The sequence below is a fragment of the Lissotriton vulgaris genome, chromosome 7, assembly GCF_964263255.1.
Source record: "Lissotriton vulgaris chromosome 7, aLisVul1.2, whole genome shotgun sequence".
Taxonomy (NCBI): Eukaryota; Metazoa; Chordata; class Amphibia; order Caudata; family Salamandridae; genus Lissotriton; species Lissotriton vulgaris.
This window is the reverse complement of record NC_141695.1, coordinates 1,281,636,401-1,281,650,347: the sequence shown is the minus strand read 5'-3', so window position 1 is coordinate 1,281,650,347 and position 13,947 is coordinate 1,281,636,401. Positions and strand designations below refer to the sequence as shown.

The window sequence follows — 13,947 nt, the reverse complement described above, 5'->3', positions numbered from 1 at the left end:
GCTTTAGCGCAGGTGGGGCGCCTGATGCAACAATGTATTTTGATGCTCTTCCGCAATGACCTCCTTCTCCATGGATTCCGCCACTACCACCTTTCAACAGTGCCCCTCATCTCATCATAGCCCCTGTCTCACACACATACAAGTGTAGGGTGTCAGAGCACTTTACATTGCATAAAAATACAGAGGTAATGAGTCGTGTGGAAATCAGTCTCGGCCGTGGTGGTACGTTACGTGTCTGTGTGAGAAAGTATCGTTTACGGACACTTACCTTACTTTATATACCTATAATCCTGAACTGGAAATGTACTTTAGAATCAGAAACCTTTACTAATTTTTTTTACATTTGTATTGCTTTCAGAAAATGGTGGTGACGGTGGACAGCTTGTGCACAGTGTAATAATTTGTGGTTGTGTAAATGTTATAATCTAATTATGTGTGTGATATCAATATTTTGCTGCTACAATATGCTCAAGCTTCCTGTTGAAGCAAATGAAAGTTTTTTTTAATCATTAGATTACTTATCTCGGTCATTATTGAGTGATAACAACAATGACTATCATGCGAAGGATATAGCCTTGTATTTTATGGTATATCAGTGGTCTGACCTCGCGTAGTTTTAAGGACCCAACCCCCTTTCTTGATTTGCTGTATTTGCCAACTTGCGTCACTGTACTCTGCCTGTCGGAAGTTGCTGATTTCTGTATGACAATGATCTCCAGTCACTCTTTACATCACACATGCCGGGGTGCACTCTGCTCTCTGTGGAGCCAGAGATAGCCGAGCTTGAGTGTGTAGTTTTGTTTTGAGTCCAGTTTGGTGACTCTGTTGCTCCAAGACTTCATTGGGCGTTTGTGGTATGTGACATGTAGATTGCCCTATCTAGGAGTCACATCACGCATGCATCGGTGCCTCCCACTCTAACACCTATGGGCAGCTCAGTTATATCTCAGTCTGAGCAAGCATCATCCCACCAGGGCACTCAGTAGTGAAAGGATAAGGCATGAGGGGTCCTGAGTGTGGGGGAGGAGTAGACTTACAGAAGCCCATAAGGATGAAGGCTCCAGCGATGATGACAAAGGTTTGAACTGTGTCTGTGTACATCAGGGCAGCCAGACCACCTGCGGAGACAAAGAGGATGTTTACCACAACCCGACACCTCACCGCACCTCTCTGTACCACTCACAAACACTCACTCTCATGCTGCTCCACCATAAACCCACACAAGTGGGCTATGTTCTTGCATCCCAAAGCCCAGTCCATTCTACCATGATCATAACAAATCGTTGGCGTCTCTCTAATTTAAAGTGAGGTCACTTCCTGGAGGAGCCGCTGAGCAGACATTTTTAATATGGGAAAAAGTGACGTACCGGCGGAGCGAAGGGTTTGTTAATGAGCTCCTGAATGAGCTTGCCATCAATTCCAGAACACTGAGGTACACCAGGTTATTGTCACAATTATATCACCCGAGCAAAAAGAGAGTGTGCACGCATGCATGCGCATGCTTGTGTGTGCTTATGCATGTGTGTAGAGAAAAGAACAAAGAACGTAACCCCGCCTAATGATGTGATGGTCCTAACAATAGGATCCCACTATATATGGGGTGATTAGGCTAGGAGTTTAGCAATGCACATACCATTTGGTCAATCCAATTATACTCAAAAACATATGTTTAGCAAATATATATTTTTTTATTTTTTTTGCGTATGCTCTTTGATTAGAGGTAAAAAAGATCGTACAAAAATGGAGATCATATTAAATCCACAGCATATTTGTAAAGACATCAAACAAAATACATTGGTGCAAAAAGGGATAAAAAAGAGAAGTTCATCCTACATTGGGACCTACCCAGTAACAATTCATACTTCAATCATACTCTCATACTCACAAATCTCCAAATTAATCTATCTAATATTCTGTCATTCAACTTTCATTCTCACAAGCATTCATATCAACCTGGCGTATGCAACACAAGGATGGTAAGCCTGTTGCATAAATCAGAATGTTATTCCAGACAGATGACATTAATGCGGCTCTTAATAGATATAGAACAGTGTGCCGTATTTCTGGAAACACCAGCCGACGCGCGTTTCGGTGACAGGCCAGAAGGGCCACACCTTCGTCAGGGCTGGGGGTTGTTGACTGGGAGGGAAGGGAAAGAAGATCTATTGAGAAGTTTTAGTCATATTTACATGGATGCTCGAAGCCCGTTGTCCTGTGTGCAGTAGATGGTTTTTATTTCCGTTTACACCAGATCCTATTGTAGAGGACCTAATTCTGGTGGCTATTACAGTGCGAAATATAGGGAAACTAGATCCAAGAGTAATCAGTTAGAAGAGATGTAGGTCCGCCGTATTTCCAACTCTCCGGGTGAGCAGGTGGCTAGCAAAGCGGGGTCCGTAAAGAATGAAGTAAGGTCCCCGGATGGTAATAGTCAATGGTCTCGATCCGCCATGTAGGTAGTTATTCAAAATAGGCCGGTTGCTATCCTAAGCGATGAGGCAAGGTGCCGCAATACTTTCCACTATGAAGACCGTGTGACGCTGTGAGCAATGCTACCTTAAAAGATGAAAGATCGGGCTGTAAAGAGGGGTTCCGTCGATTCGCCGCATCGACCCATTGAGACGGGAGACAGGACAGAGCATTGCTCACAGCGTCACACGGTCTTCATAGTGGAAAGTATTGCGGCACCTTGCCTCATCGCTTAGGATAGCAACCGGCCTATTTTGAATAACTACCTACATGGCGGATCGAGACCATTGACTATTACCATCCGGGGACCTTTTTTCATTCTTTACGGACCCCGCTTTGCTAGCCACCTGCTCACCCGGAGAGTTGGAAATACGGCGGACCTACATCTCTTCTAACTGATTACTCTTGGATCTAGTTTCCCTATATTTCGCACTGTAATAGCCACCAGAATTAGGTCCTCTACAATAGGATCTGGTGTAAACGGAAATAAAAACCATCTACTGCACACAGGACAACGGGCTTCGAGCATCCATGTAAATATGACTAAAACTTCTCAATAGATCTTCTTTCCCTTCCCTCCCAGTCAACAACCCCCAGCCCTGACGAAGGTGTGGCCCTTCTGGCCTGTCACCGAAACGCGCGTCGGCTTGTGTTTCCAGAAATACGGCACACTGTTCTATATCTATTAAGAGCCGCATTAATGTCATCTGTCTGGAATAACATTCTGATTTATGCAACAGACTTACCATCCTTGTGTTGCATACGCCAGGTTGATATGAATGCTTGTGAGAATGAAAGTTGAATGACAGAATATTAGATAGATTAATTTGGAGATTTGTGAGTATGAGAGTATGATTGAAGTATGAATTGTTACTGGGTAGGTCCCAATGTAGGATGAACTTCTCTTTTTTATCCCTTTTTGCACCAATGTATTTTGTTTGATGTCTTTACAAATATGCTGTGGATTTAATATGATCTCCATTTTTGTACGATCTTTTTTACCTCTAATCAAAGAGCATACGCAAAAAAAATAAAAATACATATATTTGCTAAACATATGTTTTTGAGTATAATTGGATTGACCAAATGGTATGTGCATTGCTAAACTCCTAGCCTAATCACCCCATATATAGTGGGATCCTATTGTTAGGACCATCACATCATTAGGCGGGGTTACGTTCTTTGTTCTTTTCTCTGTTTATTTCCCCCTCACGGCCTGCCTACATCCTTAAAAGCCCACCGGGGAACCCCCTTCTTTCATTATATTACTTATGCATGTGTGTGCATGCATGTGCGTGTCTGTGTATGTGTACATCCCTCTAAAACTCAAAATGAAACAAACAGAAGTCTCCGGAGAGTTCCCCAGAACTCCAATTCCAACAATCATTTTGAGAAAGTCACTTGGAATGTTTTTAGTTTAGTTGACATTCAGGTTTTCTAGTCTAGCTCCTAAAGCACTACATGGCCACACCAGTGGCAACAATGTGCTACACACATAACTGCAACATAACATACCACTGCCTTGCCAGAACAGCATTCTGTATCAGTTGTCCCTATTGCCTGGAGTGGGGCCTACCATATGACAGATGGCAATCATGTGGGCCTGTGTTGACATGCCCATGGGTGGACTAGAAGTCTAAGGATTTGTCATTGGTGTAGTGGTGTTGGTTGTTGGAGTCTCAGGCAGTACCTGAATTTGTGCTCTGTCCTATAATGAAATGAGCTTTAGTATCTATTGGCTCACCTTCTGATTGGGCGTTCTTGAAGACGGATGAACACTGAGCTACTTCATTTTTTCTCTCTCGCCAAGGTTACCTTGGTACCCCTCCATGGAATATGCTTCAAGTTAGAATTTTCGATTGGTAGCTAAGTATTGACACTTCACCAAACTAGTGTTGCCCACCAGCGTCGGATTGGTAATGAGGGCATTCGGGCAATGCCCGAGGGGCCGGTGTCCGAGTTCCTGTTGTGGGCCGATGTGGGCGCTGTCTCTATTGTTCGAACAGCCAGCGGCCCAGTGGGTGTCAGAGTGGCCTTTCTATAGGCAGATGGGCCCTCATTACCTCCTGTTTAGCAACAGACAGAGGTATCACTCCCTTTGTCTCCCTGGCCGGCCCATTAATGTGGGCACATAATGAGCGGGGGCAGGGGGCCTGAGTAGAAGTGGCCTCACTTGTTTCCAGGTGTGTTTCAGCAGTGCAAACTAACACGTGCATTTCCCCCCCACCCTTGCTTTTTTTAAAATAAGATTACACCGAAGCAGTCATTTGAGGAAAGGCATAATGCAAATGTGGGCCGATATTTATTTTGCGTGCCCATTCCAACCCTGTTGCCCACATGTTGATCGGTAGATCCCGTTCTACTTTTGCTGGCATTTCTTGTTTTCTGTTCTCTGTGATTTCCACTGGTGAGTCTCATGAGGGTTAAAGAGTAAAATTAATGGTCTTAAAGGGATGACAGAATAAGGGAGTGGTTGTTGCATAACGGGCCCTATTCACAAAGGTAAATTTACACATGTAGATTTACTCATGTAAATTTAATCTTGTACAATGATGTAAATCTACCCTTTTTCCTATCCACCTCTTCACTGTGGTGATTTACACTGGTGCATGTTTTCACCCTCTGAAAACAAGGGGGTGGAGTCATAATAGAAGGAGTTTATGAGTGTAAAGTTACTATTAGTAACTTTTCACTCATAGGTAGTGATTGCCACTACCGGGGTGAACCTCCCCTATGGTAAAGCATAGGAAAATAATAAACTTTATTAATGAATAAACAAAATCAAAAATCAAATTGAATTAAGCTTTATTGACCTAGAACTAATTAAATTAGGTATTACAGCACATCAACTCATTAAATTAAATGTTCACTTAATAGTTAAACTATAATAATTTAATTTACGAATACTATTTGGTAATCACAGCTAAAAAAAACAATCCTCCTAGATTTTAATATTCAGTAAATTTAAGTAAAAGTTATGTTTTTTATTAATTTAAAATAACTTTACATTGTTATTAGCTGTTTAAAAGTGCATTTATTTTTAAATAAGTACATTTGTTTTATCATAACTATTTAAATGTAAATGCAATATGTTAAATGGAGGAATTCCACAGTGGCATGTGTGGAGTCCTTAATGGCTACCCTGTAAGCTCTTTTCGAGAGACTGCAGAAGTTGGCCCCGGATTTCTGCCATGGTTGGCTGGCCCTTGTTCTTTGGATGGATGACTTGGTCTGCCACATTGTTTTGTGCCCTATGCTACACTGGAATTCAAGTCAACCATTTATTCAATGCTGGAAAACCACACTTTCTCTCAGATCTGGGCTTTGCCTTGTACACTACACTGAAGCTACTAGTGGTCCAGATTTCCCAGGAGGACCAGCCTTGTGCCTAACCGAGGAAGTCCATTTCCAATGACGCAAGTTCTGATTGCTCGCTGGACAGGACTGCGAGGATGCTGATTGCTTTGGTCCAGTTTTGAACCTCTTAATTTTACAACACCGTGCTCAGTGAGAAATGCCTGCTAGTTGCAGGCATTCTTTCAAAGCTTGCTGACCATTCTCAAACAAGAGAGATGTTGTAAAAGGAAGTCCAGTAGCCTTAATGTAGATTATAGAAGAAGAAGGTTTATTAAGATTACAGGTGAGCCCCACCAGGAGCAGCATCCTTGCTGCTCAGGCCATATCTTCAACTGACACTCAATCCAACCCAAACACTCTCAGCATTTTACATGACCTCACTCACTGCCTGAGCAGCAGGGGCTTGGAACGCTGGGGAGGATGCATTGTTACAACAAGAGCCTTAGGTAGAGCACGGTCTATCAGTAAACAAGAATGCAGTTCTGCATTCTCGGCTGTCGTCAGCTTGTTCGACTTCAGGGTAATACACCACCTGCAAATCCAAGCCTTGCCGATGTAGCTCACTTTCTCTATGTGGGTTGGTGGTCAGGAGCTGACCTTTTGAATATGGGGAGGATAGGCTTCTGGTCCGCCTTGACAATGGATCAATGCCCATGAAGGTAGAGATAAAAAATGACGATGGGCTGAGTGGCCTGAAATTCCTGGAGATTTCTAGACTCCAATTAAAATTTAAATGAATAAATATTCAAAAGAATAGAGAAATGAATACAATTATAGTCCACAACAATTAGGGAATTCCTAATGAATTTCTTATGTTTGGAATAAATTAGATTCTACAGAAACTTGAAACTTTATGGCCATTGTATGCAGCTACGCCGTACAGATTGTTACACACTTTGAAGCATGGTTTTGAATAAGCAACCATGACTAGTGGGCAACACCCCGGCGAACGCCAAGGTTAGATGTTTGAGGACTGAATAAGAATCAAGCGCACAATACTCAGGCTATTTGATAGGTTTCGCTCAAATCCAATCCCCTCAGATCTCAATAGAAAGAATCCAGGACCCTCCAGGCCTCTCCCAGACGTGCTCACGGATACAATGAATCCAGACAGTGTACCCCGGATCCGCAAAGGTGTCCCTCTCGTCCTGTTACCTACAGAATCTGAGAATCCAGGATCCAACTAGCTTGTCACAGACACACTCTCACATCTACAATGATTCCAGCTATGTGAGGTCCAAAGGCAACAGAGGCTCTTGATCTGATACCTGTCACGGTGTAAATTGTTGTAATTCCCAGCAAAGCGATGACAGACACATAGATATCCCAACCCAGAGCCTCCCGGATAAAAATTGCACCAGAGAACATGTCGACCTGGAAGAGAAACCAGAGAGGAGGAAGTGGCTTTATAATGACTCAAGCAACTTGCAGTAAAACAAGAGCAAGTGCGCCTGAAGCACACAAACACAGCTACAACAGCCCACCTGAACTACGATATCCACAAGCACTCCTACTCTGTCTGCGATCACTCTTACAGCATGCCCCACAAGGCCTTTGCAACCTTCTAAACTATCCTCAGTGGTCTTACTCCAACCTCTATTGCACATACACCATCATCCCCTGAGCTCCAGCACCACCACCCAGTATTCCTATGCCACCCTCCAGTTACCTTACTCCATCACCAAGAATGTCTTAATCATTAACTCCCACCTTTACACCACTCCCCAGTACTTGCAAAATGTCTTCTGTGCTAGTAATCCCTCTTCCACCACATATTCACCAACCTTTCAACTCCTGGCCCATGTCCTAGTATTCTTACACCATCCAATAGTATTCTTACACCATTCAGTAGTATTCTTACACCATCCAATAGTATTCTTACACCACCCAATAGTATTTTTACACCATCCAATATTATTCTTACACCATTCAGTAGTATTCTTGCACCATCCAGTAGTATTCTTGCACCATCCAGTAGTTTCCTTTCACCACCCCCCAGCTTTTCATAACCAGTCGTCGACGCCTCTACACTACTCTCCACCGCTCTTACACCGCTCCCTGGCAGTCCTACACACTATCATAAGTCCAAGTGCACCATCCCGAGCTCTTATATCCCCTGGTATGCCCCCAATCCTCCGTGATCTTACACCAGTCCTCCTTCTCACACCCTTTCTAGTTCTTTATTACAGCTTGCTTAGCAGGTGTGTGGATGGTAGGTAGGGAGGAGTTGACGTACCGAGATCTTGGTGAAGATATACAAGAAAAGAGAAAGGACAGTCAGATACAAGCGGATCCGCCTGCCCCCGAACCGCTTCTTGAGGTACTCAGGCATAGTAATGACCTGCAGAGAAGAGACAAACAGAACTGGTTTACAAAGGCCTGCCACCCCAGGTGTACTGTGAAGAGAATCCCTGCTTCTCTGCTGAGAACTCTCAGTCCAATGTGAATGAACCATGAGCAGTTACCCCAGAATACTGGCTTAATTTTTCTATTTATTGTCTTTTTCAATCAGTCATATCCTTTAATTCAAGCAGTGTAGCTAATGAGAGAGATTGATTGATTGATTGATTGATTGATTGATTGATTGATGATTGATTGATGATTGAGATTGTCTATCTTACAGATCACCTCTGTGGCAGCAGACCTACTTGCTGACTCACTGTAAGAATCCTACAAGGTGCCCAGACATCTGAAGTTCAACGGCACCCTACAAATGAAAGACGTGTGCTATACAAATGCTACTATCCTTATTTACTGGATAAAGTACCCACTGCTGTACATGATGAGGATATTGCAATCCACCGAAGAGTTCCATGACCACAAAGAGGAACAAGGCCAGGGGCTCTGCTTCTTTATAGGTCATGGAACTCCGAAGTGACATACAATATCCTTATAGTACATGTGATTCTGCAAGGTCTGTATATAGCCCATCTCTAATTTGTTTCTAATAGCTGACTTGCGACACACCCAGTCGCTTATTATAAAGAAATGACGTAGCTGCTCAACTATAATAAGCTATTACAGTTGAGTTTTGACTCACAATGCCAGCTGCCACAGCCAGCAGCCGAAGAGAAGGGCAAGTCATGGACCATAATGAAAGTAGCTGTTTAAAGAAGGAAAACAAAACCAGTCTTTTCTTACTTTTGGTCTCCTTTTTCTAGCTGTACAGCGATAAGCACAAAAAAAAGATATTTATGGCAACATGTTTATTTTTTGCATTCCATAGATAATTATAGAAAAGTTAGACTCCTTCTGCATGTTTTTACACATTCCGAGCTACTGTGGCTTTTTTTTAACTGACTTGTATTAAACTGATTTTAGGTTTAAAGCATTTTATTAAGACAAAAAAAACATGGGGGAGGGGAATAGGAGGTTAAGGTTACATACAGCACAATAAAGGAAGAAGTGCATCTCAGGAGCGTTGGTGAAAAGTAGTCCAGTGGTCCAGAGGAAAAATACAGTAAATGTAAGGCAAATAAGCAATCCGTGCGACCCTCGCATGCACCTCAACACCCCATCTAAAGCCGAGCGCGGATAGCCATCAGCGACACAACAAAGCACCACCCAGTCCCTCCGAACCCCCGCCCCCAATAAAAGAAAGAGAAAGAAAACAACACCCCAACTCCCCCGTCCAATGGCCCTGTACTAGGATAACCCGCCCCAATCAGCCCACACCCCATCCCCTAAGATCAGGTCCCCTGTGCAGTCTAATCCACCGGGGTCGTCGGTGGCGTCAGCCTAAGAAGTCGAAGGTACCTCAGGCAGGTGAGTTCCCGGAATTCCGTGGACAGTAGTGCTAGGAAGGGTCGCCATAGCTCCTCAAATTGGTCTACATCCCCAGCCACCGTGAGCGACATCTTCTCCATTCCCAACACCTGCCAGAGCCTATGCAACCAACCCTTAATGGAGGGGACAACGGTGGTGCGCCAGTGGACAAGAATGTTCTGGACCGCTGAACCCAGCGCAATTGCAATCTGTCTACCTCTGCGGGATTTCAATGGATACATTAAGTCATTGGGAAGGCCTAGCAAAACATACGCTGGGAAGCGCGGCAGCTCAATCTCAAAGTGCTTATCCACCTCATCCAAAACCTCCTTCCAATAAGCGGTCAACACCGGGCAAGCCCAAAGAATGTGTGAGAGGGTACCCTCCTGTCCGCATCCCTGCCAGCACCCCTTGTCAGTGTGTCTATGCATTTCATACAGCCTCTCCGGGGTGTAGTACCAATAAGTAGACACCTTAGTAAAGGTCTCCGTAAGACCCGTGTGATATGCCGAGTGCCGCGCCCGATATGCAATTTTGTCCCACTCCTTATGGCTGAGTGTCCTACCCAATTCTCTGTGCCAGTGCTCCCTCCCCGGGTTATAATAGTGGAACGTCGGGGGCTGAAGGAATTTATACAAATCGGTAATCAGCTTGGCATCCGAGGTCCGAGTCACCAACCACCGCTCATACGGTGTGATTTGGCGAGCAGCGGTGTCGCGCACCTGGGGTTGGAGAGCCCAGTGACGGACCTGCATATAGCGCAGTCTGTCCATCTCTGTCAGGCCGAATTCCTGCCGAAGTTGTTGAAAGGGGATCACGCCTTCTGGCCCGTAGATCTGGAAAAGCGCCCTACAGCCCGCGCTCACCCAATGGGAGAAGGCCCCCGGCTCCATCCCTGGGGAGAAGTCCGGGTTACCCGCTATGGGTGTGAACGGCGAGGGGAAGGTGGTCAGGTCATGAGCCCCGCAAACTGCATCCCACACCCTCAGGGGGACCCGCGTAACAAAGGAGGCGTAGAGATTAGCAGGGCGATGCGCGCGGCGTAAGAACGGAACCTCCTGGAGGGTGCGGCCCGCCACCGCCTGGTCTTGAAAAAGCCAGTGTTTGTCGGACTCCCACCTGCTCCACTCCACCAAGTATCGCAGTTGCGCCGCCTGGAAATATTTACGGAGGTCCGGGATACCAAGACCCCCCGCCTCCGGAGCAAGCGTGGAGAGGACCCTCTTCATCCGTGGCTTGCGGCCTTGCCAAACGAAGCGGGAGATGTCAGCCTGCGTTTGTCTTATCCAACCCACAGGGGGTTGGAGAGGCAGAGCGCGAAAGAGGTACAGAATCTGGGGCAGCACCGTCATCTTAACCGCCGCGATGCGACCCAGCCAAGACAGAAGGCCCTTGTTCCAGCGGCCAAGTTCCTCCTTGATCTTCCTGCCAAGGGAAGTGTAATTGGCTGTCACCATCTCAGGCAGTGTGGGCGCCAGCAGGATCCCCAGGTATGGCACCGTAGACGAGGACCACTGCATGGGGAAAAGGCGCTGAAGGTCCCTTCTGGTATCCGCCGTCAGGGACACATCCAACGCCACCGACTTGCTCATATTCATTTTGAAGCCGGCCACACGCGCAAAGGCGTCCAGTTCCTGGACGCAAGCAGGGAGCGACCTCCTGGGGTCGTCTAGGGTCAGCAGGACATCGTCCGCGTAGAGGCTGACCGTGTGGACATATTGGCCCATCTTGACCCCAATAGCGTCCGGGTTGTTGCAAATCCTCTGAGCAAACGGCTCCATGTAGAGGGCAAACAGAAGCGGCAAGAGGGGGCAACCCTGTCTCGTACCGCGTTCAATGGCAAAACTTCCGGAGCTACACCCATTGACCCGCACCGACGCCGAAGGACGTTTGTAACAATTGAAGACCATGGTGCGGAACTTCTCACCGATACCCAGTTTCCTGAGAACCAGCTCGAGGTACGGCCAATGAACTCTGTCGAAGGCCTTCTCCGCATCAACCGATAGCAGCATCCGCTCCCCCGGGACCCGCGAGGCCTTCTCTAGTACATGCGTCACCCTCTTGGTGTTGTCAACCGTCTGTCTACCGGGTACGAAGCCAGTCTGGTCCGCCTCCACCAGTCCCGGTAGGTGTAGACCAAGCCTGGACGCTAGAATCCCCGTATATAACTTGAGGTCGACATTTAAGAGCGAGATGGGGCTGTACGAACCACACAAGGCCCGGTCTTTCCCGGGTTTCGGGATGACCGATACCGTTGCGTTCAGGAGGTCCGGTGGGATGGCGCCAGGTTCGGAGAACGAATTAAACAGTCGAGCCAGGATAGGGGCCACAGCGGTGCAAAAGGTCTTATAAAACAAGGATGTGTAGCCATCCGGGCCCGGGGCCTTACCATGCTTCAGTCGCGCTATAGCGGAGATTACTTCCTCAACATGGATGTCCCTCTCCAGATGGTCCGCTTGGGCGGGATCCAGCACCGGGAGGGCCACTGACTCCAAATAGTCCTCGGCGTCTCGCGGCGAGGAGGGCTCCCCAGCATACAGCGCTTCATAGAAGCTGCGAAAAGATTCCGCCACCTCTGCATCACCAGAAACAACAACCCCGTCCGTGCCCACCAGTTCCTTCACGACACTACGCTGCTGTGCGACCCGGAGCCGGTGGGCCAGGAGCTTACCACACCTGTCCCCCCCTGAGTAGAAGGCGTGTTTCAGGCGTAAAGCGGCATACTCCGCCCTATCAAGATCCAGTGCCGACAGGAGCTTCCTCGCCGCTTTCAACTGCCTCCAAACTCTCGGAGCCCCTGTGCGGCGATGGACCTGCTCAAGCTCCCAGACCTGCGCGGTCAGTTCGTCCCTTTTACGTTGCCGTTCCTTATTTTCGGCTGAGGAGATGGAAATAAATTCCCCCCGGAGGACCGCCTTCAAAGCCGCCCACTGCGTTGCGAGGGACGTGTCGGAGTTGCCATTATGAATCAGATAATCCTGTATGACCTCCCCTATGCGCTTCACAACAGACTTTTTATGTAAAAGGGTATCGCGAAGACGCCATGTCCCCCGAGAGGGAGAGGCCTCCGGCCACCTGAAAACACCGGAAACTGGCGCATGGTCGGACAGAGACAGGACCCCAATGTCCGCCGCGGTGGCGGCAGTGCACATTGGCCCACTCACCAGGAGGTAATCCAGCCGCGAGTAGGTTCGGTGCGCATGGGAAAAGTAGGAGTAGTCCCTGTCAGTGGGGTGCATAGAGCGCTAGAGGTCATGCAAATCCATCTCCGCAGTCTTGGTCGCCGCCGAGGAGAAGAACTGAGTGGGGAACTTGGCAGAGCGCAGCCTATGGCAATCCCGGGACAGCAAATGAGTCTCCTGCAGGAGGCATATATCCGCCTGTGTCCCCTCCAGCAATGATAGGATCGCCCGTCGCTTCACGGGGTTATTCAGACCCTTAACATTAAGGGTCACTACCTTTAAGGACGGCATTCCACCCGGGGATCAGAAACGCTACATAGCAAGCAAGGGATCAGCGGGCGGGGCACATGGGGCAGGCGCGCGGGAAGGGCCAGGACAGGCCAAGCGTGGGCATGGACAACATCGGACGGGACCTCCCCAACAACAAAACAACCCTTACACTCTCCCAAAACACACCCATGGCAACTAGCCAAAAAAAAACATAAACACCCCATTGTCTCAGTCAAGCCCCAAAAAGGGCAAGTCCGTAGAAAACAGCAAAGTGGACGTTCAGCCACTCACCCCCAGCCGCATCCACCGAGGCTCGGGAGGACCCCGGCGACGGCTGTGCTCTGTCCCGCAGCTGCTGGGCCCTGCCAAGCATGTCCGGCAGGGTACGGTCCCCCTTCCTCGAGCCGCCCCTCCCAGTCATCGTAGTCGCCGCAGTGGACGAGCGGGCTCAGGTCCGGCCGCCTTAGGGTAGCCCAGTCGCCGGTGAGCGCCAGATGCGGGGACCGTGCTGTAAGAAGGGGTGCTGCGTCACAAGCGACAAAATGGCGGACCAGTCCGGCACTGCCAGTCGCGACGCCCAGCCAGGGCGGTGATCGGGAGCCAAAGCAGGGGTCCCCTCTCTCTGCGCGTCCCACAGGAAGTTAGTAGAGTAGCGGAGGCGACTGCAAGCACCCGCCAGCCTAGGGCACCGATGGAGGCCGCCAGCACCAGTCTGTCGGGGACAAGATGGCGGCAGGGCGGGGCGGGAAGAGCGGCCCGGGCTGTCGACACCGCCGGTGCCCCCCGGGATCACAGCAATCCAAGAAGTTCCACAGCCAATGTCAAACAGGTTCACAGAAGGGCCCGAGTGGGCCGATCCCAGCGTTGAGGCCCCCGGTTGTCGTTCACGGGGCCGGGGCCTACA

General features: G+C 48.2%; 1 protein-coding gene across 1 annotated transcript in view; it reads right to left on the bottom strand.

The window, feature by feature from the left end:
• SLC5A2 (solute carrier family 5 member 2) overlaps positions 1 to 13,947 on the bottom strand; it is a 138,405-nt gene that overhangs the window by 55,870 nt on the left and 68,588 nt on the right. The window contains exons 5-7 of the mRNA XM_086931856.1: positions 8,063 to 8,167; positions 7,095 to 7,200; positions 1,038 to 1,118 (exon numbers count right to left, since the gene is read on the bottom strand). Coding sequence (XP_086787982.1) covers positions 1,038 to 1,118; positions 7,095 to 7,200; positions 8,063 to 8,167 — 292 coding nt within the window. The remainder of the gene's footprint in view (positions 1 to 1,037; positions 1,119 to 7,094; positions 7,201 to 8,062; positions 8,168 to 13,947) is intronic.